The sequence below is a fragment of the Octopus sinensis genome, linkage group LG25 (assembly GCF_006345805.1).
Source record: "Octopus sinensis linkage group LG25, ASM634580v1, whole genome shotgun sequence".
NCBI lineage: Eukaryota > Metazoa > Mollusca > Cephalopoda > Octopoda > Octopodidae > Octopus > Octopus sinensis.
Genome location: NC_043021.1, coordinates 4,461,349 through 4,485,216, shown reverse-complemented (window position 1 = coordinate 4,485,216; position 23,868 = coordinate 4,461,349). Strand labels below are relative to the sequence as shown.

The 23,868-nt window shown below is 39.0% G+C and overlaps 1 protein-coding gene across 1 annotated transcript; it reads right to left on the bottom strand.

The window, feature by feature from the left end:
• Window positions 1-2,725: 2,725 nt before the first annotated feature.
• LOC115224379 (ubiquitin carboxyl-terminal hydrolase 30) lies at window positions 2,726-21,435 on the bottom strand. Its single transcript, XM_029795262.2, has 8 exons — window positions 21,153-21,435; window positions 16,631-16,801; window positions 15,354-15,451; window positions 14,057-14,155; window positions 12,493-12,693; window positions 8,803-8,952; window positions 7,352-7,545; window positions 2,726-4,087 (listed from the first exon to the last, which is right to left on the bottom strand). Exons 1-8 carry the CDS (start codon window positions 21,259-21,261, stop codon window positions 3,697-3,699), a joined length of 1,413 nt encoding a protein of 470 aa, XP_029651122.1. The 5' UTR covers window positions 21,262-21,435; the 3' UTR covers window positions 2,726-3,696.
• Window positions 21,436-23,868: the final 2,433 nt, after the last annotated feature.

Below are 23,868 nucleotides of genomic sequence, written 5' to 3'. Positions count from 1 at the left end.
AACGTAGTTTAATTCTTCGAATTTTAACCAATGAATCGCCAGTATTTGAGCTGAAATCATTTGCTGCGTCTAAAAGCTCAGACAACATGTTGAAATCTGGCTATCAAAATGAAAAAGATCCGAAGCAGGTGTTGTCCACGATGATGGATAAAAATTGATGTATATTAGCTGTGGTAAGTTCGAATCAATGAATGTCAGACGCAAATATGCAGTCAATCGCCGAGTGTGCTGGCACATTTGTGTACATAGAGACAACGTCAAGACTAAAGGCATATCTGTTTTGTCTCAGTTGGTCTGTGGGGAGTTGGCGCAATCTTTTGATGACTTCGCCAGAGTTCTTGACGTGTCCAGGGAAGGTGGAGCGTATGGGTTTCAGGACGAGAGAAAACAGCCAGGATATTTTATATAGGGGTCCTTCTACGCTGGGTCTAATCTGGATCATGTTGTTCTCCTTGTGTGTTTTAATGAGATGATACAATCTGGTCAATCTACTGTCCTTTGTAATGAAGTTGTTCCTGTATTTATCTCCATCTACAAATGTCTGTCCATGCGGTGTTAATTCAGTCCTCACTTCCGGTCGTGGTTTTATCTGTCACTTCAGAATACAGTCTGTCATTGTTTAAATGTTCTATCGCTAGTCTATCATATTTCACGAGAAATTATGCAGAGTTCTTTCCCTTTATCTCATGGCAAGTAAACTCTCTTTACTCTTTTACTTGTTTCAGTCATTTGACTGCGGCCATGCTGGAGCACTGTCTTTAGTCGAGCAAATCGACCCCAGGACTTATTCTTTGTAAGCCCAGTACTTATTCTATCGGTCTCTTTTGCCGAACCGCTAAGTGACGGGGACTTAAACACACCAGCATCGGTTGTCAAGCAATGTTAGGGGGACAAACACGGACACACACACACACACATATATATATATACATATATACGACAGGCTTCTTTCAGTTTCCGTCTACCAAATCGACTCACAAGGCTTTGGTCGGCCCAAGGCTATAGTAGAAGACACTTGCCATAGGTGCCACGCAGTGAGACTGAACCCGGAACCATGTGGTTGGTAAGGAAGCTACTTACCACACAGCCACTCCTGCACCTAGATTTTTATTTTTAGGTTTTGTCAATGTTTCATGTACCGCTTTGGTTAAGTTTGGTATTATGCTCTCACTGTGCGTGCATGGTTAGACCAACATTTTCTAGGATTTTGGATGGGACGACACGGACCTCATGAATGGCTTCCAAGAAGTCCAGATCTCACTTCATGTGATTTTTAACTGTGGGGTTACATAAAAGAGATGTACAAGACAAAACCTGGCACACTGGAGGACTTAGAGACATGGAGTCAGGAGGTTGTCAATGATATCCCAGACGACACACTTCAGAAGGTTGTTCATTCCATTCCTGACCGTTTCAGGAAACTGGTTGACGCCACCATAAATCATCCTCTAGCATCCGCTTTCCATGCTAGCATGGGTTGGACGGTTCAACTGGGGTCTGTGAAGCCAGAAGGCTGCATCAGGCCCAGTCTGATCTGGCAGTGTTTCTACAGCTGGATGCCCTTCCTAATGCCAACCACTCCGTGAGTGTAGTGGGTGCTTTTTACGTGCCACCCGCACAGGTGCCAGACGGAGCTGGCAAACGGCCATGGACGGATGGTGTTTTTTATGTGCCACCGGCACGGGGGCCAGGCGAGGCTGGCAACGGCCACGAATGGATGGTGCTACGTGCCACCGGCACAACTATATATAATTCTGGAGATGTTAAAAGAAATACTTTCTTGTAAACTCAGTGAGAAACAGACATCAAAATACTGCTGGTCTCAACTGGATCTCGACTTCATCAAATATCATCTTTGCATACATGTACTAATTTAGACTATAAGTAATACGATTGTCTGAAAAGTAAAATGGAGAGTAAACCACAAAACAGATAACTGAATTTTTGTTCAAGTGATTTAACCTTTTAGTATTTAAACTGGCCATATCCGGCCAAAAGAGCTAACCTGTTTTATGTTCAAACTGACCAGATCCAGGCTCTCACACCTACCCTACAATGTTATTCTACATTAAGTAATTACACCATCAAGATCTTGAAGATATGGGATAATGCATGATTAATTCAAATCAATGGGAATCAATAGGCATTATGTTTGGTTGAATAATCAGATCACTAAAGGGTTAATGGAGAACAAGAGAGACACCCAACAAAATAGTTAATTATTAAAAGAGTGGACTTACACAGGTGACATAACCATCTCAACTTCCCTTACTCTTTACTCTCTCTTTTACTTGTTTCAGTCATTTGACTGCGGCCATGCTGGAGCACCGCCTTTAGTCGAGCAAATCGATCCCGGGACTTATTCTTTGTAAGCCCAGTACTTATTCTATCGGTCTCTTTTGCCGAACCGCTAAGTGACGGGGACGTAAACACACCAGCATCGGTTGTCAAGCAATGCTAGGGGGACAAACACACACACACATATATATATATATATATACATATATACGACAGGCTTCTTTCAGTTTTCCGTCTACCAAATCCACTCACAAGGCATTGGTCGGCCCGGGGCTATAGCAGAAGACACTTGCCCAAGATGCCATGCAGTGGGACTGAACCCGGAACCATGTGGTTGGTTAGCAAGCTACTTACCACACAGCCACTCCTGCGCCTTAGTTATTTTTAAACCATTGCAATAAAAAAATGTGTTCATTTATATTTAGAGAACATTTGGAGATATCAATTTTTTATTTCTTGATTTCTGGTTTTAATAAAACCAACAATTTCTACAAAAGAAATAGCAACATTTTAAAGAGTTCCTGGTGGGAATTAAAGCCCAAATTAATGAACAGGATTCCAGCCAAAAGTAGAAGAAAACTTAGAGAATTCTGGTACTTTGGGTTCTGTATATCTGGGCATTTTGTATGACAACATCAATAAAGCTTTCTTTTATGTAAAGAATTTCCCATGATTTTTAATCATATTTTTCAGTCTTCAAGTATCTAAATAGTCATTTTAAGAATTCATTTAAAAAAGAAAATGGTAACATGGTAAAGCAGCAACTGTTAAAAAGTCCAGATATGGTTTTTTTTTTTGTTTTAACATGCTCAATTTACATCAACCACCCACATTAAATACAATGAAAATTCTCTCTCACTCACACTTCAGTTGAAAGGATGGAATCTTATCAGTAACTGCACTGATGGCATTCCTTATTGTGAAAACAAAGTATAAGAAGAATCCTGGAGCACCATGTGAAGACTGCTTTGTTATCAATTAATACTGGGTTGGTCTGAGCCATTTTTCCCAATGCCTCTTCCTCAGGCCCTTGGGACGATCTGAGCTCAGTATTCCAATGTTCCTCATTTACAGTGATCTTGCTAGTTCTAGCAATGAACTGGATGATATAGAATTATTAGAGACAACGTCAGTACTAATGTTGGATATGAACCATGTATCCTAACGCAATGCAAATCAGCACCGTATTCATTCAGTCTGCTACAACGTACACTAATGAATGTGCAATTAAATGTCATTTACAGTACATTCAGAAAATAAGATAATTTAAAATATTCTACATCCTCCTACAGAGTTGAATACCATGTGTGTGTGTTTGTGTGTGAGTGTGTGTGTGTGTGCTCTCAACTGCAGATACTGCTGAATAATGGTGCAAAAAATGTGTCCAAAGTACACCGATCAAACCTTCTCGTAAAATAACATATATGCTTCAGAGTTCAATACTTGAGTCAGACTGACTTTTTTCACAACTGTGTCAGAGGTGAAAAGCCATTTATCACTGTGCTTCTCTCCTGACTTGCATGTGGGACAACGTCTGTATGAAACAAAATGACCGCTCACTACGTCTCCAATGTGTTCAATCACGGCAATAAGTCTGTAAGTGTGCGCACTCAGGTCATATTTAGGTGGATTAGGGCCATTTTGGTTGACATCTGTTTGCACATTGGAATACATGGCACTTTGCAATGTAGGCGTCGCCAGAAATTCATTCATAGTGGTCTGTGAATGGTGATTTAAGGCTCGTAGTAAGTTTACAGCTGCTGATGATGATGTTAGTCTGGTTAGTGATCTGGGAAAGAAAAAAAAAACAAATTCAGCAAGAGAGTAGTTATATATTTCTTCATTGCCCACAAGGGCTAAACACAGAGGGGACAAACAAGGACAGACAAAGGGATTAAGTCGATTACATCGACCCCAGTGCGAAACTAGCACTTTATTTATCGACCTCGAAAGGATGAAAGGCAAAGTCGACCTCGGTGGAATTTGAACTTAAGGACAGACGAAATACCTATTTCTTTATTACCCACAAGGGGCTAAATACAGAGTGGACAAACAAGGACAGACATAGGTATTAAGTCAATTACATCGACCCCAGTGCGAAACTGGTACTTTATTTAATCGACCCCGAAAGGATGAAAAGCAAAGTCGACCTCGGTGGAATTTGAACTCAGAACATAAGGACAGACGAAATACCTATTTCTTTATTACCCACAAGGGGCTAAACACAGAGGGGACAAACAAGGACAAACACACGGATTAAGTCGATTACATTGACCCCAGTGCGAAACTGGTACTTTATTTATCGACCCCGAAAGGATGAAAAGCAAAGTCGACCTCGGCGGAATTTGAACTCAGAACGTAACGACAGACGAAATACCGCTAAGCATTTTGCCCGGCGCACTAACGTGTCTGCCAGCTCGCCGCCGATAAGAGAATAATTATAGGCACAGGCGTGGCTGTATGATAAGAAGCTTGCTTCCAAACCACAGGGTTTTGAGTCCAGTCCCATTGTGTGGCACTTTGGGCAAGAGTCTTGTACCAGTTATACCTGTATTTTTTTCTTTAAACAATTCAAATCAATGTACCTGATCTTGAAAGTGACAAAATTGTTGGAGGTTGACATTTGGGATAATTTAAGTAACAAATCAAACAGGTAGGATTTCAATTTTAGTGTTTATCCATAAAGTTAATGCTTTTATACTTGTTAATTAATTTTACCTGCCCACAGAAGTCAAATTTAACAAAAAAGATCAGCTAAAATTACTTAAGTGTAAATCATTGGTATTTAAACATCCACTGACAAAATTTCAAGTTTATATTAAAAAATTAAAGTTGCAAGTAAATATTGTGGACACCCCTCTTGAACCTGATTAATTAAAAATAACAAACAAATAAGCATTACATTGGACAGATTAATCTGAATGGGTTAAATTTATCCTTAATCCTTTAACAATTGAAAACACCAATTAAAGAGTTACTCTTTTACTTGTTTCAGTCATTTGACTGTGGCCATGCTGGAGCACAGCCTTTAGTCGAGCAAATCGACCCCGGGACTTATTCTTTGTAAGCCCAGTACTTATTCTATCGGTCTCTTTTGCCGAACCGCTAAGTGACGGGGACGTAAACACACCAGCATCGGTTGTCAAGCAATGCTAGGGGGACAAACACAGAGACACAAACACACACACACACACTTATATATATATATACATATATACGACAGGCTTCTTTCAGTTTCCAACTACCAAATCCACTCACAAGGCATTGGTCGGCCCGGGGCTATAGCAGAAGACACTTGCCCAAGATGCCACGCAGTGGGACTGAACCCACAACCATGTGGTTGGTTAGCAAGCTACTTACCACGCAGCCACTCCTGCGCCTAACTTTAATTTCATGCATAGATTTTGAAGAAAATGAAATAAGATTAGATGACACGCTTTACTTTTGAGTATTCAAAAGTGATTGCCTGGGTTGATAGGGTATTTGATCTACTGAAAAAAGGATGGGTAATATGTCACAGCTACAGTACTGAATTTATAACCTACACACTCTGAAAATCTCAGTCTATCTAGCTATAAGTCCTACTGCAGCACTGTAACATCACAATGAGTGTTTTATAAGTTTGTGGTATGGAGTTCATTGTATTCTTCTAATAGAAGAATACAACGTTCTGAAATGGGATGAATCAAACAATTTTCACACCTTCATCATCATCGTTTAACGTCCGTTCTCCATGCTGGCATGGGTTGGACGGTTCGACCGGGGATCTGGGATGCCAGAAGGCTGCACCAGACTCCAGTCTTATCTGGCAATGTTTCTACAGCTGGATGCCCTTCCTAACGCCAACCAATCCGTGAGTGTAGTGGGTGCTTTTTACATGCCACCTGCACAGGTGCCAGGCGAGGCTGGCAACGGCCACGGTCGGATTGGTGTATTTTATGTGCCACCGGCACAGAAGCCAGTCGAGGCGGCACTGGCATTGGCCACGAGTCGGATAGTGCTTTTTACGTACCACCAGACCAGGGATCCTGGCTGGTTCAATTCGATTTCGCTTTCGCTTGCCCCAACATGTCTTCGCAAGCAAAGTAAAACATAATTCCAATTTAGGAACCAATTAAAAAATGTGCTGGAAGATAAAATTCAAGGATATTACTAATATGAATGATAATCCATCTATCTTCTCCACATATCATTCCTGGGAGGATTGTGGGAGTAGAGTCCTCAGGTACCTCCACCTTAGGGTCCTATCAGAAGAAACCACCATTAGATTTTCTGGCTGCATTCCTAAGCATGACCAACTGAGACTATGGACATTATCCAACCATCTTGTTCTTGGTCTGTCCCTTAGTCTCCTGCTGGCTGGCTTGGTTTGAATAATCCATCTCGTGATTCTTTCCTATGACAGTCTAATCACATACTGTGACCCCTCAACGCAGAGAAGTAGCAACTTGACCTGGAGAGATTCCCTGATCTCCAAGCTATGCACTCTGATGAGTAACATTACTTGAGAGACTCTTCAAAGGAATACCACTTCTGTCACTTGTATTCGCTACCATACACTTTCGGTCATTACCCAGTATTCACAACCAACAGTGAGGACCGAATAATGATAATGTGATAAATATTCAAAATACTGAAGCAGGAGTGGCTGTGTGGTAAGTAGCTTGTTTACCAACCACATGGTTCTGGGTTCAGTCCCACTGCGTGGCACCTTGGGCAAGTGTCTTCTCCTATAGCCTCGGGCCGACCAAAGCCTCGTGAGTGGATTTGGTAGACGGAAACTGAAAGAAGCCCGTCGTATATATGTATGTGTGTGTTTGTGTGTCTGTGTTTGTCCCCCTAGCAATGCTTGACAACCGATGCTGGTGTGTTTATGTCCCCGTTACTTAGCAGTTCGGCAAAAGAGACCGATAGAATAAGTACTGGGCTTACAAAAGAATAAGTCCCGGGGTCGAGTTGCTCGATTAAAGGTGGTGCTCCAGCATGGCCGCAGTCAAATGACTGAAACAAGTAAAAGAGTAAAGGAGAGTATTCATACTACAAAATGACCTACCGATTGACATTAGAAGCTCTGCCTCCAAACAACCAGTTCTTGCGGTCCTTCTCACCAGCAGAACCAACACCCATGTAAATAAATTCATCCATTTGAAGAGTTTCAGGAAAAGATATTCGTTCAAATCGTTTGACTGGAACATTGTTGTTTAACCAATGTGTTCTGGGAATATGCAGGCATAAACACTGTGGTAACTGCAACAGAAAACAATTTGTGGAGGTTACATCTAAATACTATATGTATAGCGAGAATTTACAAAAAGCAAAAGACGAAGTCAGGTGTATAAACAACAAACAGATGTATTAGTTTAACGCTCGGGAAGTGAGAAAGTCTTTTACGTTTCGAGCCTATGCTCTTCGACAGAAAGGAACACAGAAATAAACAGGAAGAGAAAATAGAAAAAGGTAAAGCGGCTAGTGATCTATCATGGGAAAATAAGACAAGGTAGAAAATAATAAAATAATTTTTCATGAAGAACATTTTAATACTGGTTTCAGTCTTTGTGACTTTTTTTGAGTAATAGGAAGCACTCCATCTGTTACGATGAGGGTTCCGGTTGATCCGATCAACAGAACAGCCTGCTCGTGAAATTAACGTGTAAGTGGCTGAGCACTCCACAGACACGTGTACCCTTAACATAGTTCCGGGGATATTCAGTGTGACAAGGCCGGCCCTTTGTAATTAAGGTACAACAGAAACAGGAAGTAAGAGTGAGAGAAAGCTGTGGTGAAAGAGTACAGCAGAGATCACCACCATCCCTGCCGGAGCCTCATGGAGCTTTAGGTGTTTTCGCTCAATAAACACTCACAACGCCCGGTCTGGGATTCGAAACCGCGATCCTACGACCACGAGTCTGCTGCCCTAACCACTGGGCCATTGCGCCTCCACTTTTTTGAGTAATGCATGAATGAGGATGAATCTTTAGTCCAAAATAGAACTAACTACACCCCTTCAAAAGGTAAGAACAAAATTCTTGACCATTTCTGTGTGTACATCACAAAAGAGAAGTAAAACACATTTATGATCAAAGTAATTTGCATAATTTGAACAAAAATGAGCAAACATTCCCATCTGAGTTGGGAAACAAAATTCTTAATCATACAGCCAAATTAGATATAAGCAGTGAAGTACTTGACGAGGCCTTTAGCACTCACTCAGCCTATATTAAAGTCAAGTAAGCATTGTTGAACAATGATTAAAAAAAAATCAATGAATGAGTAACAATTTAAGATGAAAAGCAAAGGATTTTGAGATGGGTTGATGAACCAGAGTCTCAGTTAAATTGAAGAGACACTATGGGGTAAGAAAACAATATACTTGCATTATCATAATTAATTCATAGGCAAATGTCACTTTATACATTAATTATGTTAATCAGAGTGAAAAATATTAAAATTGTTAATTTTTTTTTTTGCATGATTTCAAGTAAAAAAAAATTAAGAAAAACTTACTTTTCCAATACTTAGTTTCTTCAGAAAGTTTGACTGTATTACTTTCGTCTGGCTGATGTCTGATTTATTTGTACATCCTGGACAATCGACATTGAACACTGTTTCACTAGTTATAAACTTTTGTAGTAGCATTTCTAAGGAAAGAGGCCCCTTGAAAGAAATGAAAAAAAAATAAAATTCATATAGGTAACCATCGTTATTTAAATTTATTCTTCATTAACCCTTTTGTTACTGTATTTATGTTGAGATGCTCTGTGTTTCTTTCAATAACTTTAAATATAATAAAGAATTTAGTAAAATAACTCAGTTATCATTCAGCTAGTGTTAGGAACATAAATTGTGACTAAGGTTTGGTGGAAGATTTTAATTCAAAACTTATGAAAACAAGACATTTGTACTCAGAGCCAGAGCCGGTTTCAGCTGGGTTGGTATCAAAAGGGTTAACAGAAACAATAAATTGCTCTCTGTAGAGAGGATTTTAGTCTTTGTCAGGTAGCAATACCAGAAAACCTAGAATAAGTTTTATTAAGCGAAGGCAGGAAAGTTTCATATCCTTTCTACCAAATACCTACAGCATATTTGGACTTCATACTTTTAGAAGTTAATTGAATTTATTGTATAAATATATGCATCTATTTTTTATCTTTTGTTTCAGTTATTAGAATTATGTAAGCATTAGAAATTGGTTGTTTCTTACCTACATCCATAACAAATCATCCTCATCATCTAGTATCCACTTTTGGACACTAAAGTGTATGGTATTGCGAAGTGACAGAAAAGACAAGAATCATGGTGAGGTTACAGTGTGTGACACACTAATTAGACTGGAGCACCACCTTAAAGATCGTTTGGTCAAATGAATTGACCCCAATAATTTTTTTTTTTTTTTTTAAGCCATAATCGGCTGAAAATTATTCCTCTTTGTTTGAACCAGCCAAATCCAGTTGTATCTGATTTCTCTAAGAAATCACTAAAAAACATAAATCACATTATTGAATTCTCACAGTTTTGAGATAATGCGAGATAAAGCCTTTCCCACCTTTATTCAAGTGAAAATACAGTGAAATTTGTGCGGCTTCTTGGTTTTTTTTCAACATTTGAAGAGAAGTGTATATCTAAATTTATAACAAGATGGTGTCAGCAAGTAGCGATTCCGACTTCGAAGGTTTTACTCTTGATGATGTACAAAATATAAATGAAAACAACTGTGATTTGTCTTTGGATGCATCATATTGACATTTATGAACCTTTGTTGGATAAGGAAGACTGAAACAAGTAACAGACAAAATTGGCAGATGTGTCCTTTTTTTTTAATACATAACAAACACCATCCGATCGTGGCCTTTGCCAGCCTCGCCTGGCCTCCGTGCCGGTAGCACGTAAAAAGCACCATCCGAGCACGGCCATTCGCCAACCTTGTCTGGCACCTGTGTCAGTGGCACGTAAAAAGCACCCACTACACTCACGGAGTGGTTGGCGTTAGGAAGGGCATCCAGCTGTAGAAACATTGCCAGATCAGACTGGGCCTGGTGCAGCCTCCTGGCTTCCCAGACCCCAGTTGAACCGTCCAACCCATGCTAGCATGGAAAGCGGACGTTAAACGATGATGATGATGATGATTGATGGAATTCAGTTGAGTATTAACTATAGCTGAAATTGAAACTACCCCTACCACCTCATTTAAGTATCAACAGACTTACAAACATGTACTTGTATATAAGGTGTACTTCACACTTATTTTTAAATACACAAGGTACATCCACACATCCGTACTTTTAACTCAATATCTACAAAGTACATCCACACATCCGCACTTTTAACTCAATATCTACAAAGTACATCCACACAGCCGTACTTTTAACTCAATATCTACAAAGTACATCCACACATCCGTACTTTTAACTCAATATCCACAAAGCAAATCCACACATCCGTACTTTTAACCCAATATCTACAAAGTACATCCAGACATCCGTACTTTTAACTCAATATCTACAAAGTACATCCGCACAGCCGTACTTTTAACTCAATATCTACAAAGTACATCCACACATCCGTACTTTTAACTCAATATCCACAAAGCAAATCCACACATCCGTACTTTTAACCCAATATATACAAAGTACATCCAGACATCCATACTTTTAACTCAATATCTACAAAGTACATCCACACATCCGTACTTTTAACTCAATATCTACAAAGTACATCAACACATCCATACTTTTAACTCAATATCTACAAGGTACATCCACACAGCCGTACTTTTAACTCAATATCTACAAAGTACATCCACACATCCGTACTTTTAACTCAATATCCACAAAGCAAATCCACACATCCGTACTTTTAACCCAATATCTACAAAGTACATCCAGACATCCGTACTTTTAACTCAATATCTACAAAGTACATCCACACAGCCGTACTTTTAACTCAATATCTACAAGTACATCCACACATCCGTACTTTTAACTCAATATCTACAAAGTACATCAACACATCCATACTTTTAACTCAATATCTACAAGTACATCCACACATCCGTACTTTTAACTCAATATCTATAAAGTACATCAACACATCCATACTTTTAACTCAATATCCACAAGCAAATCCACACATCCGTACTTTTAACTCAATATCCACAAAGCAAATCCACACATCCGTACTTTTACTCAATATCTACAAAGTACATCCAGACATCCGTACTTTTACTCAATATCTACAAAGTACATCCACATATCCGTACTTTTAACTCAATATCCACAAAGCAAATCCACACATCCGTACTTTTAACTCAATATCTACAAAGTACATCAACACATCCATACTTTTAACTCAATATCTACAAGTACATCCACACAGCCGTACTTTTAACTCAACATCTACAAAGTACATCCACACATCCGTACTTTTAACTCAATATCCACAAAGCAAATCCACACATCCGTACTTTTAACCCAATATCTACAAAGTACATCCAGACATCCGTACTTTTAACTCAATATCTACAAAGTACATCCACACAGCCGTACTTTTAACTCAATATCTACAAAGTACATCCACACATCCGTACTTTTAACTCAATATCCACAAAGCAAATCCACACATCCGTACTTTTAACCCAATATATACAAAGTACATCCAGACATCCGTACTTTTAACTCAATATCTACAAAGTACATCCACACATCCGTACTTTTAACTCAATATCTATAAAGTACATCAACACATCCATACTTTTAACTCAATATCTACAAGGTACATCCACACATCCGTACTTGTAACTCAATATCTACAAAGTACATCCACACATCCGTACTTTTAACTCAATATCCACAAAGCAAATCCACACATCCGTACTTTTAACCCAATATCTACAAAGTACATCCACACGCCCGTACTTTTAACTCAATATCTACAAAGTACATCCACACGCCCGTACTTTTAACTCAATATCTACAAAGTACATCCACACATCCGTACTTTCAACTCAATATCTACAAAGTACATCCACACATCCGTACTTTTAACTCAACATCTACAAAGTACATCCACATATCCGTACTTTTAACTCAATATCTACAAACATACCTCAGCAATGAGTGCAACTATCCATGCACACATTCACTCATCAACATATATATGTACACTCTTAAACACTTGCTACTTTGAATCAAAACTTACCCAATGACTTTCCGGAATATTAAGTGACAGACTGTCAAACAAATCATATTTAACTGGATAACAATAAGCACAAGACTGACAAGTAAGCTGGCTGGCAAAGTGTCCACGGAATGGATGATCTGTATCTCGTGGTAAAACTGGCAATAATCCTTTACTGCGAGTTACAGCTGATTTGCAAGTTTGGTATTCATTATCTGGGCTCTGCAAGAAAAAATTAGTTGAATTAAAGTAATTTAAAAAGAAATATGCTTATATCAAAGACATGGCTGTGTGGTTAGGGAGCTTGCTTCCTAACTACATGGTTTCGGGTTCAGTCCCACTGCGTGGCACTTTGGACAGGTGTCTTCTGCGATAGCCCCGAGCTGACCGAAGCTTTGTTTAATTTGAGTTTAATTTGGTAGGCGGGAGTTACTGCCATGTGTGTATGTGTGCGTGTAGGTGCTCAGTGCCTCTCCGAAAGAGAGAGAGAGGGAGGGTTCCTTCCAAATACTTTATAACAATACTCATTCAACCAACACAAAGAACACAATTATATTCTATCACTTCTTTACAGAAGCAGTTTGAAGTTCAATTACTCTTCCTTTGTCATAAAAATAATAGGGCTTCTCTGATAATTCATAGTAATTATCAATCTGATTAAATTGGAACAGATTTTGTAAACAAAGAAAAACGAAAAATTCATGTAAAGCTTGTGTATAGCTTTTCTAATGTTTCTAGTGATTCCCAGTGGCACGTAAAAAGCACCCACTACACTCATGGAGTGGTTGGCGTTAGGAAGGGCATCCAGCCATAGAAACATTGCCAGATCAGACTGGGCCTGGTGCAGCCTTCTGGCTTCCCAGACCCCAGTTGCACCGTCCAACCCATGCTAGCATGGAAAGCGGACGCTAAACGATGATGATGACATATCAACCATAAACTGTAACTACATTTCTTTGCTGGTTACCAAGTGCAAATCCTGCATTGCCATTCACCTTCTCAATTCCATCTTATTTCCTGGTATTTTATCCAAGCTATTATAATACCATGCCTTCTAGTGGTGTAAGTCAAAATTCCACTAAAGAGTTACTGAGAAATAAAATATTTCAGAGAGTCACCAGTTATGATATATATTTTATTTAGTCAATGCTTATTCTAGTGTAGCCCATTTAGTTCCAGACACCAAATTTCAGCACTGTAAATATAAACAGAATTAAGGAAAATACAAAGCACCATCCGAACGTGGCCGATGCCAGCTCCGCCATGACTGGCTTCCATGCCGGTGGCACGTAAAAAGCACCAATCCGATCGTGGCCGTTGCTGGCCTCGCCGGTGGCACGCAAAAAGCACCCACTACACTCATGGTGTGGTTGGCATTAGGAAGGGCATCCAGCTGTAGAAACACTGCCAGATCAGACTGGAGCCTGGTGCAGCCTTCTGGCTTCCCAGATCCCGGTCGAACCGTCCAACCCATGCTAGCATGGAGAACGGACGTTAAACAATGATGATGAATATGAGTGAACACACATGCACATATAGAAAAGGTTGGAAAAAATAAGAAACAAATTTGAAGCCAAAAACTTACCTGTAAAGCAGATACATCGAAAAGAGATAAAACTTTAGGGTAGTGACCAGTTTCTTCAGCAAGCGTCTGAGTTAAGGCATGAAAAAGTTCATGTGCATCCTAAGAAGTCAAGAAGAGAATTATGTAAGCATTAGAAATTGGTTGTTGTTTACCTACATCCATAACAAATCATCCTCATCATCTAGTGTCCACTTTTGGACACTAAAGTGTATGGTATTGCGAAGTGACAGAAAGGACAAGAATCATGGTGAAGTTACAGTGTATCTTCATGAAGATCTTACACCCCAGATCCTTTTGTCACACCCAAACTCGGTGTGTGACACACTAATTGTACATATAAAGGCAACTCGATATAGTTATGTGTACAACATATCACTCACCAGATGCTCCAAATCACAAGTACTTGGTGACCCTGTCAGTGCAGGTGCCACTTAAAAGCACCCAAGTCCACATTGTAAAGTGGTTGGCATTTGGAAGGGCATCCAGATGTAAAATATCTTGTCAAAACTGACCTCACCTGTACCTGTGCTATATAAAAAGCACAAAGTCCACTCTGCTGCGGGGTTGGTTTTAGGAAGGGCATCCAGCTGTAAAAATCCTGCCGAAACAATTACAGAAGTCTGGTGCAGGCTTCTGCCTGGCAAGCTCTTGTCAAATCGTCTCACCCATGCCAGCATGGAAGACAGACGTTAAACAATGATGATATATAAAACCATGCATGCATATGTATGCATATATAATCAAGCAAAGTAACTAGTTATAAAATCTCAAGAAGCAATGAGAGCAGTAACCATGCTAACAAGATAAATTCAGCTGTAGAAATCTCTGTTAATCTCTCTTTTCACTCTGTCGGTTACGACGACAAGGGTTCCGGTTGATCCGAATCAACGGAACAGCCTGCTCGTGAAATTAACGTGTAAGTGGCTGAGCACTCCACAGACACGTGGACTCTTAACGTAGTTCTCGGGGATATTCAGCGTGACACAGAGAGTGACAAGGCCGGCCCCTTGAAATACAGGTACAACAGAAACAGGAAGTAAGAGTGAGAGAAAGTTGTGGTGAAAGAGTACAGCAGGGATCACCAACATCCCCTGCCAGAGCCTCGTGGAGCTTTTAGGGGTTTTCGCTCAATAAACACTCACAACGCCCGGTCTGGGAATCGAAACCGCGATCCTATGCCCTAACCACTGGGCCATTGCGCCTCCACCTCTGTTAATCAAGTATATAGCAACAAATATAATACATTAAATAACGTTAATATACTGTTAATATTTTACATAACTAAAAAAGAACTGACCTGTTCATCATCAGGAATAACCCATCGAGATCGAAGAGCATTGAGGACTTCACTGGGACAAAATGTCTCCTTGTCGTGGAAAGTCTTGTTTGTCAAAACTGAAAATACACAGGAAAGAATATGCTTGTAATGAATGGACAGAGGAAAGTTGATTGGTGTAGTAACTGAATTTCAACCATCTCTATATAACAATAGCCAATATAATTGTTGGTTGGTTGATTTCTCCAGTTATGCTTTATGTTGTGTAGAGATGGGGAAAGAGTAAAAGAGAGAATTAATATGAGAGAGGTGCACATAGAAGGCTTGGTGGCAGATAGTGAGTAAATGAACACTTATGCACACACGCTGAGAAAGTATCATAGACAGATGAGAAGGTGTGTGTGTGTTTGATTCAAAATTAAGCAAAAAAACAAGACAGACCGGTGAGGAAATAACAAAGTGTGTCAGTTTGATGTTCAGGAAAAATGAAAGAGTTTTGAGCTTATGCTCTGCTATAGAAATTTTTAAACAAATGTAGTGAAGAATATTTCTACATTTTCTCAATGAGTTAATGAAGATACTGGAAAGTAAGAGGTTAAAATGCATTGCAAGTAGTACTTTTTTTCTTTTACCTGCTGTTGTTTCAGTTATAAGATGCCTCAGCACCAATTTTGGCCATTATCAGTAACCCTCAACCATAGGATTTATTTTCTCTTTTGTCACATCATCCCTGTTTTACATCCACTTTTCCATTCTTGCATGGATCAGAAAGAATTTATTGAGGCAGATTTTCTATGTCTGCCAACTCTCGTTTGCTTTCAAGTAAAACTAATATTTCCCCATAGGAAAACAGGTTTTTGTAGAATATTAGAAATGAGTGACATTCCTTATACGAAAGTGACACTCATTTACAACTATCATGTAATATTGATACAAGGAGACGCAAAAACACATACTCACATGGTAGTTTCCACCTACCAAATCCACTAACAAGGCTTTTGGCAGGCACAGGGCTATAATAGAAGACACTTGTTCAAGGTGCCACACAGTGGGACTGAACCTGAAACCAAGTGGTTGGGGAATGTCTGCACTTACATGTCTATTTAAAAACAGTAATTTGCAGTAATTTTGTGAGGAAAATAAACTGAAAAAGAATATGAAGGGTAAATAGGTTTCATAAATTCCTATATCTAAAACACTTTATTCAGAATACCACTTATGACAACTTACTGAATAGTAATTACTATTACTAACAAAATGTTCAATATATAAAGTATTCAATGACAATGTCTGATTACCTTTGAGGGTCTTCAACATTGTATAAGCAAGGTAGTTTTCTGTCTTGTTCATATGCTTTCGAAGCAGAATTTTACTAAGCCAATCAAGAATACTTTGGCATGGCGCCAAAGCTTGCAGAACAGCGTTAAGGAAACATGTATTTCCAAGATTCTCTAAACCAGGAGCATAATCTGAAAGAGAAATTGAAAATTTTAATATAATTATCCAATGCACACATATATGGCTGCACAAACAGGAGAAATAAAAGTACGCCACTACGTAATGTAATAGATTTTATTTATTCGATGCTGGATAGAAAGTTGCATTGACAAAGATAATCTATAAATCTAACACATCTGTCACTTTACTTGTACTTGTGGCGACATACACCCTAGGTGGGTTGAGTCGGCTTCTTCTACCACCCCTGAGGCATCTCGAACCATGGCAGCCCATGCACGATGGTCCTGCGCCAGTTCACTGGAGATAGCGAACGAGTCACGGTTCTGTGACTGTGACATCTGTCACACCAGCAGAGGTCCTTCATTGGCAGGTTATTTGAGGGGTTCAGACTCAGGAAGACATGAGATGAAGTGGTGCAAAGGATCTTCGAACACTGGGCCCCTCACTGAGGAAACGACAAGGAAACAGGAGTTGTGGCTATTTGCTGTACTTGAGAAGGCACAGCAAGTTAAGTAGAATCATTGTCCTCCATACCTACAGACTTGTCCATTACAGATGCTTATGCTGCATAAATTCACCCTGCACACTCTGTAATAGGAAGGACATTTAGCCGAAAGAACCATCCCACAACAGACAATTGGAGTCTGGACAGTTCCCTGGCTGACCAGCCCCATGTCAAACCATGCAACCCATGCCAGCACGGAAAATGGACATAAGATGATTATAATAAAAGAGATATTTAAAAGAAAGGAAAACAACCTATTTCTTTACTACCCACAAGGGGCTAAACACAGAGAGGACAAACAAGGACAGACAAACAGGTTAAGTCGATTATATCGACCCCAGTGCGTAACTGGTACTTATTTAATCGACCCCGAAAGGATGAAAGGCGAAGTCGACCTCAGCGGAATTTGAACTCAGAACATAGTGGCAGACGAAATACTGCTAAGCATTTCGCACAGCGTGCTAACGATTCTGCCAGCCCGCTACCTTCAAAAGAAAGGAAAACAACCAATAGTCCAAAAATATAAAGTGATGAATTATGGGACTACTTGTCAGTCTCTCTCTAAGGCATCAATAATAATTATAACTACGACAGTAACATCAACAACACATGAGAATAGGCAGTGTTCAGTTAAAGTAAATGCTGCAAAGTGGAACCCATAACAAAACCAACCTAAAAAGAGAATGAATGGCAGGCAAATAATCATAAATACTAAGAAATAGTTGATCTATAATTTACATACATTACTATGCAACCCAGTAAGTATTACCAATAAGGGACAACTGGCACCAGTGACTTAAGTGATTTAAGTGAGGAAGATCAGAAGATTTTACACGAGTTGCAGGAGGTAATGAATAAAGAAGGAAAAGATTGCCAGCATTAAAATGCACCAATAGAATGAAGCTACTAGATATGACTAAGAAAGTAGATTCTGTTATCAGTAATATAGATAGATACTAAAAATATCGGTGTCACTGACTTATTGATCTATGCTGGAGGGGTAGTAGTTGTCAGAAGATTAGATATTTCACAGGGAAAGATTAAAAAAGAGCAAATATGGAAAAGGAGGCAATAAAATAAAGTGAAGATTTAAAGACAATATCTTAGTAGAATAGAAGCCTGGAAGCTACAAGTTAGGAAAGACAAAATGCAAATCTTCCCTCAAGAAAAGATACTTAGTCAAAGAGAAAGGATTTGGGACAGTAATAGAAGAGGTGCAACGGTGTATTATAGCAGTAACAGGCAAGCTCTCCAGATATCAGAAAAGAATAAATCAGTATCAACGGAAGAGATTACTTGGGACAGACCAGAGGAGATTTTATAACAAAATAAACAGTGGGGAACGAAGTACTGAAGATAAGAAACCTAATGCAGAAGAAGCTAGAAAGGCAAAGGCAGGGTATCAGTTCAGAAATACTAACGGAAAAATTAACCATTTGCTCTACATGGATGAACTGAAGCTTTTTAGTAAGAATGAAAAACCAAAACGAAGTTAAAAACCAGATTGGCAGGAGAAGGTGTTGCATGGTAGATTCTCAAAGACAGTTGCAGCAAATAGTAGTAGTGAGACATGGTTATGGCTGCAGAAAGGAAAGTTGAAGAGGGAGACAGAAAGTTTGTTAGAAGCTGCACAAAATCAAGCATTAAGGACTAATTGGATAAAAGCCAACATAGACAAAACCCAAGTAGATTCCCTCTGTAGATTATACAAATCAAAAGAGGAAAGTGTTGCTCACATAGTAAGTGAATGTAGTACGCTGGCACAGAAAGAATATAAGAAAAGACATGACAGTCTAGGGAATGAAATACGATTTTACCAATCGTATTAATTGATACGAGGGGCCAAATAGCCACTGAGTTATATGTTGTATAATTTATTTTCTCTGTAAACTAAAAATAAAAATTACAAACCTTGCATACGTCTTAAATATATTTACTCTATTGCTTTATAATTATTTCTGTCGTATATCAGCCACAGCAGGAGATGTATTAGGACATGAAATGTAAAAGCCAGACTAGACTATTTTATGCGCAACTCCATTGTCTCCCGAGACAAAAAGGATGCCAACCATATCACATCATAAAATGGGCGATGGTAAAGTGAGTGCACACCACCTAACCCGGCGATCTTTCGTCTCTAGTAGACCTTTCCGTCGATTTCCGTAAAAAAAATTTCTTTTTTTACATATGGGCTTGCGGGAACTTTTGAAGTAATATACATACATATACACATACACCGAGTAAAAAATTTCAGTTATCTCTTTCTTTCACACACACTAACAGAAGCACTTCACTTACACAACATACTGTCTGTCTCCCACACCACATCAAACACACACACACATGTACATCAATGCTTCCCCTGGACGGTAACTTCAAAAGAACTTCCCTCGTCATACAATCGCTTTCTCTTAGTCTCTTTGGCTCTCATTACTTCAAAAGTTCCCGCAAGCCCATATGTAAAAAAAAATAATTTTTTACGGAAATCGACGGAAAGGTCTACTAGAGACGAAAGATTGCCCCTAACCCTAACCAGTGTGCACAGTAAAAAAAAAATCTGATTAAAAACAATCAAGAATTTGCAAACAATATTGTCGAGATCCTCGTATCATTAATAATACCTGACAGGTAAAAGTAAATTACCGCCCCTTGTATCATCCGACATGTTTGTTTATATTCCACGGTGCTCGTTTCCCGTTTCTGTTTTAGATTTTTATAATAAAATATTTAAAAATGGATTAATCTTTCTAATTTTTTGCATACATCATTTACTTTGTATATGTTTTCCATTTTCATAACTTTTAAGATTGCATTTCATTTTCTTGGAGAGGCGCATTTCTAAAAGAAGGTCGCACATTCGTTTCGCATACGCAGAAAACCCAAATCAATATTTATATTTTCCAGATTGTTTTGGATTTATGATTAGTCCCGCATATTTATATATATATATGTACGTAAAAACTATAGAGTTAGCCTATACCTAATCCGATGTAACTTTTTTTTCTAAGGTAATAGGAAATAACATAAAGGAGAGTCAGCTGTTATTTCCAGGAGGTCAAACCATCGTAAAATGTTTCCTCTTTGACTACGAGGAAGAATAACAAAGGTTGTTAGATAAACAAATATTAAAGACATTCGTTTATCCAGTAAAAACACAACAACACAGTGAGAGAGAGAATAGGGAGAGGGGCCTGTTCAAAATGACAAGAAATGGTATGATATGAAACGAAGATTCTATACCCTTAGGATCGCAAAGAGGTCACCAGATCATCTTACCACAAAGTAGGGGAAGGGTAAGATATTGGCAAATCTATAACCATGAACACTACGTATATTTCTAGCAATGCTGGTGCTCCCTGCACCTTTGGTCACTTTTTAGTGACGGTGAATTATTTTGTTTTTGGTTTTGAATTGCGTCCAACCACCTTATTATTATTATTATTATTATTAATTTAATATAAACAGCTAGACGCAATATATTACCATAAAGGAAAACATTTATCGTCATCAAATGTGACTGAGGGTGCCGAAGCACCTAGATTGCTAGAAATAAGAGTTAAAGTCTCTTGATGCTGTAAGTCTTTAACTCTTATTTCTAGCAATATTATCTGGAAGAGTTCGGCTAATCGAACGAAAGCACTAAGAATTATCCAAAATTCTGACAGCCTCCTACTTAATATACAATATTTGTACACCACTTCAAACATTATATTACATCATATATACACACTATACATATTTCTCATTAATATGACGTTATGTGTGCGTATTTGGGATTTTCTGAATAGCATTTCTGCTGGAAAGTAAAGTAGTTTAAAAGAAGAAGGGTTTTACGAGATGTATGAGTGATGGGTTACCTTTTTTGCGGCTCTTCTTCTTGTGTGGTGGACCCCACAAAACATAGGCAGCGGCTGTGGCGACCGTCACTGTGATCAGACCCACGAGAGCCGTGTTCTTGTAAAACATCGCTTCAAAACAGCTGCTACAACACAACTACAGCATCACGTGTAACACGAACTAACGTGTATACAACAAAGTGTATATATTTTCGGTAATAATGTGCAGTGAAACGTTATATATATTTATAAATGAGCGAAGCGTAGTTCCTATTGAATAAAAGTCAATTATGGAGGTTGTTGTAGAATTGCATCATGGGATTCTAGAGTGAAATAAGGGAGATGACTCCGAGTGACCTGTTAGTGATGGGGGAAAATTCACAAGGAAAAGAAATTTCTTGTTTCTGTGTTGGTCTTTCGTCCATCTAAATAGAGATTTTTCGAAATATAGGGTGTCCCCAAAAAAATGTATACACACCTTAAATACTTGTAAATTTGTTATTCTTTGTAAGCCTAGTACTTATTCTATCGTTCTCTTTTGCCGAACCACTATGTGTATACATTTTTGGGGGACACCCTGTATTCAATTGAAAATTGTCTTTTCTTTCGGACGCAGTATCAGTACTGAAACGTCAGATTTATCTTCTCACCATACACGTATTTATTCAACTGTATAATTGATAATATAAACGAAAACCTATTCAGATCTTTAAACAAAAGCTTTCCAGCCATTAATATTCTGTCTTGTTTTCAGGAAGTATTTCTGGGACTACATTATTAAATCTGCCCCTCACTTTTTTATGTTGGTAGCGTACCTAATTTGCTACTGCTTAAAAAATTGGCTACTACTTCTAGCAGCTCAGACGGAGTGCCTCCTGTTACTCAACAAACTCCTTATAATAATAATAATATAATAATAATAAAACATTGTGTACAGTGCTCAGGTGCACTACAACTCATCTAAAGTGTATGTATAATCAGGTGGATTTCGGAAAGCATGAGGGCCTTAAAGGATGCAGTGTCATGGCAGTCAACAACTGACGCAGGCAGTTTGTTCGATGCTTCAGCAACTCTGAGCGTGAAAAAATGTTTCCGAAAGTTATGGGAGCTGTGCTGTTTTCTGACTTTGTAGGCATGTCCACGTTATTCCCTTACTACTTCTGAAACCTTCTCTCCCTATGGATCAAGGTCTATCAAGGACTTTACTCTGCTGTCCTCATTTCCTTTCGATGAAGTATAAAACCCTTATCTCCTTCAAAGTAGGGTGTTGCTACTTCAATGCACTTGCAGCGCTCCAGACATTTCGTGAAGGTCCCAGGAAGTTATAAATTTTCTCAACCAGTAGCGTTTTTGCCAAGTTTAACATCAAACGTTTTTGTGTAGCGAGCTTCCAAATTGTCCCCATCACCCAACGGCCTTCTGCAAACTAATCAGCTATAACGAGCACTGCTTATTAAGGGTTAGGATTAGGAACTGTAACAGCTCTTAGAAAATACCCTTCTCAACACTACTTTTCAAAGCTAACTAGTTGGCAGAATGTTGCCAGTCGGGATGTGAAAACAATGTGCAACCGAGCTAAAATGCTACAGAAACTTATGAAATACTCCAGATTGCTTATTGATTAGCTTTTATGAACTGAAGATGTTTTTTTTTTGCTGGTTCAAGAAGTTCAAGGGCAGTAGAGTGGATATGAGAGATGAAGAGGAGTGTGGTAGGAAAGAGACGGCAATCTGTAAAGACAATAAGTATACAGTTTGGGTTGGTGTGGCAACAGTACACAGAATTATTCGTGAAGGTCTGATCATGCACAAAATTTGTGAAGCTTGTTCCCAAGATGCCCAGTAACGAGCATCTTGGTAACCAACTACTTGACAGAGATGGGCATCAAAACTGTCCTCCACCCTCCCTACACTCCAGGCCTTTATCCCTGTGTCTTTCGGCTGTTTCCCAAGGTGAAGTAAAAAATCAAGGGCAGTCGTTTTGAAAATGAAGGAGGCTGTCACAAGGGTCTTTCACTTTCTATGGGGGCTTCACAAAGTGGCTGGAATGCTACACGTGCTTTGAAGTGAGAGGATCCTAATTTGAAGGAGTTTTGTACTTCTCTGGAATCAATAAATGTCTCTCCTGGAAAAGCTTGAAAAATTCTGAAACGTATTTTGTGTACCATCTCTCTGCCGAAGTAGAATCTCACTACTTTGGATTCTACAGATTTATTTTATTTTATTAGTTTTAGGATCTAGATTTTTTTCATTCGCAAAATATTCATTCTTTAAAAGACAATAGGCGCAGGAGTGGCTGTGTGGTAAGTAGCTTGCTAACCAACCACATGGTTCCGGGTTCAGTCCCACTGCGTGGCACCTTGGGCAAGTGTCTTCTGCTATAGCCCCGGGCCGACCAATGCCTTGTGAGTGGATTTGGTAGACGGAAACTGAAAGAAGCCTGTCGTATATATGCATATATATGTATATATGTGTATGTGTGTGTGTTTGTGTGTGTTTGTCCCCCTAGCATTGCTTGACAACCGATGCTGGTGTGTTTACGTCCCCGTCACTAGCGGTTCGGCAAAAGGGACCGATAGAATAAGTACTGGGCTTACAAAGAATAAGTCCCGGGGTCGATTTGCTCGACTAAAGGCGGTGCTCCAGCATGGCCGCAGTCAAATGACTGAAACAAGTAAAAGAGTAAAAAATCTGAAAATCGGCTATAATAATAAAATTTTCCAGTGTAATTGCTATGA

Bases quoted from the DNA above. Each gene is read 5' to 3' on its own strand.
- LOC115224379 (XM_029795262.2), bottom strand. From the start codon at position 21,261: ATGTTTTACAAGAACACGGCTCTCGTGGGTCTGATCACAGTGACGGTC. The intron at 15,452-16,630 runs GTAATCAGACAT...GTGTATTTTCAG, and splicing joins AATGTTGAAGACCCTCAAAG to TTTTGACAAACAAGACTTTC. The intron at 12,694-14,056 runs GTAAGTTTTTGG...TTTTTCTTGCAG, and splicing joins TCGATGTATCTGCTTTACAG to AGCCCAGATAATGAATACCA.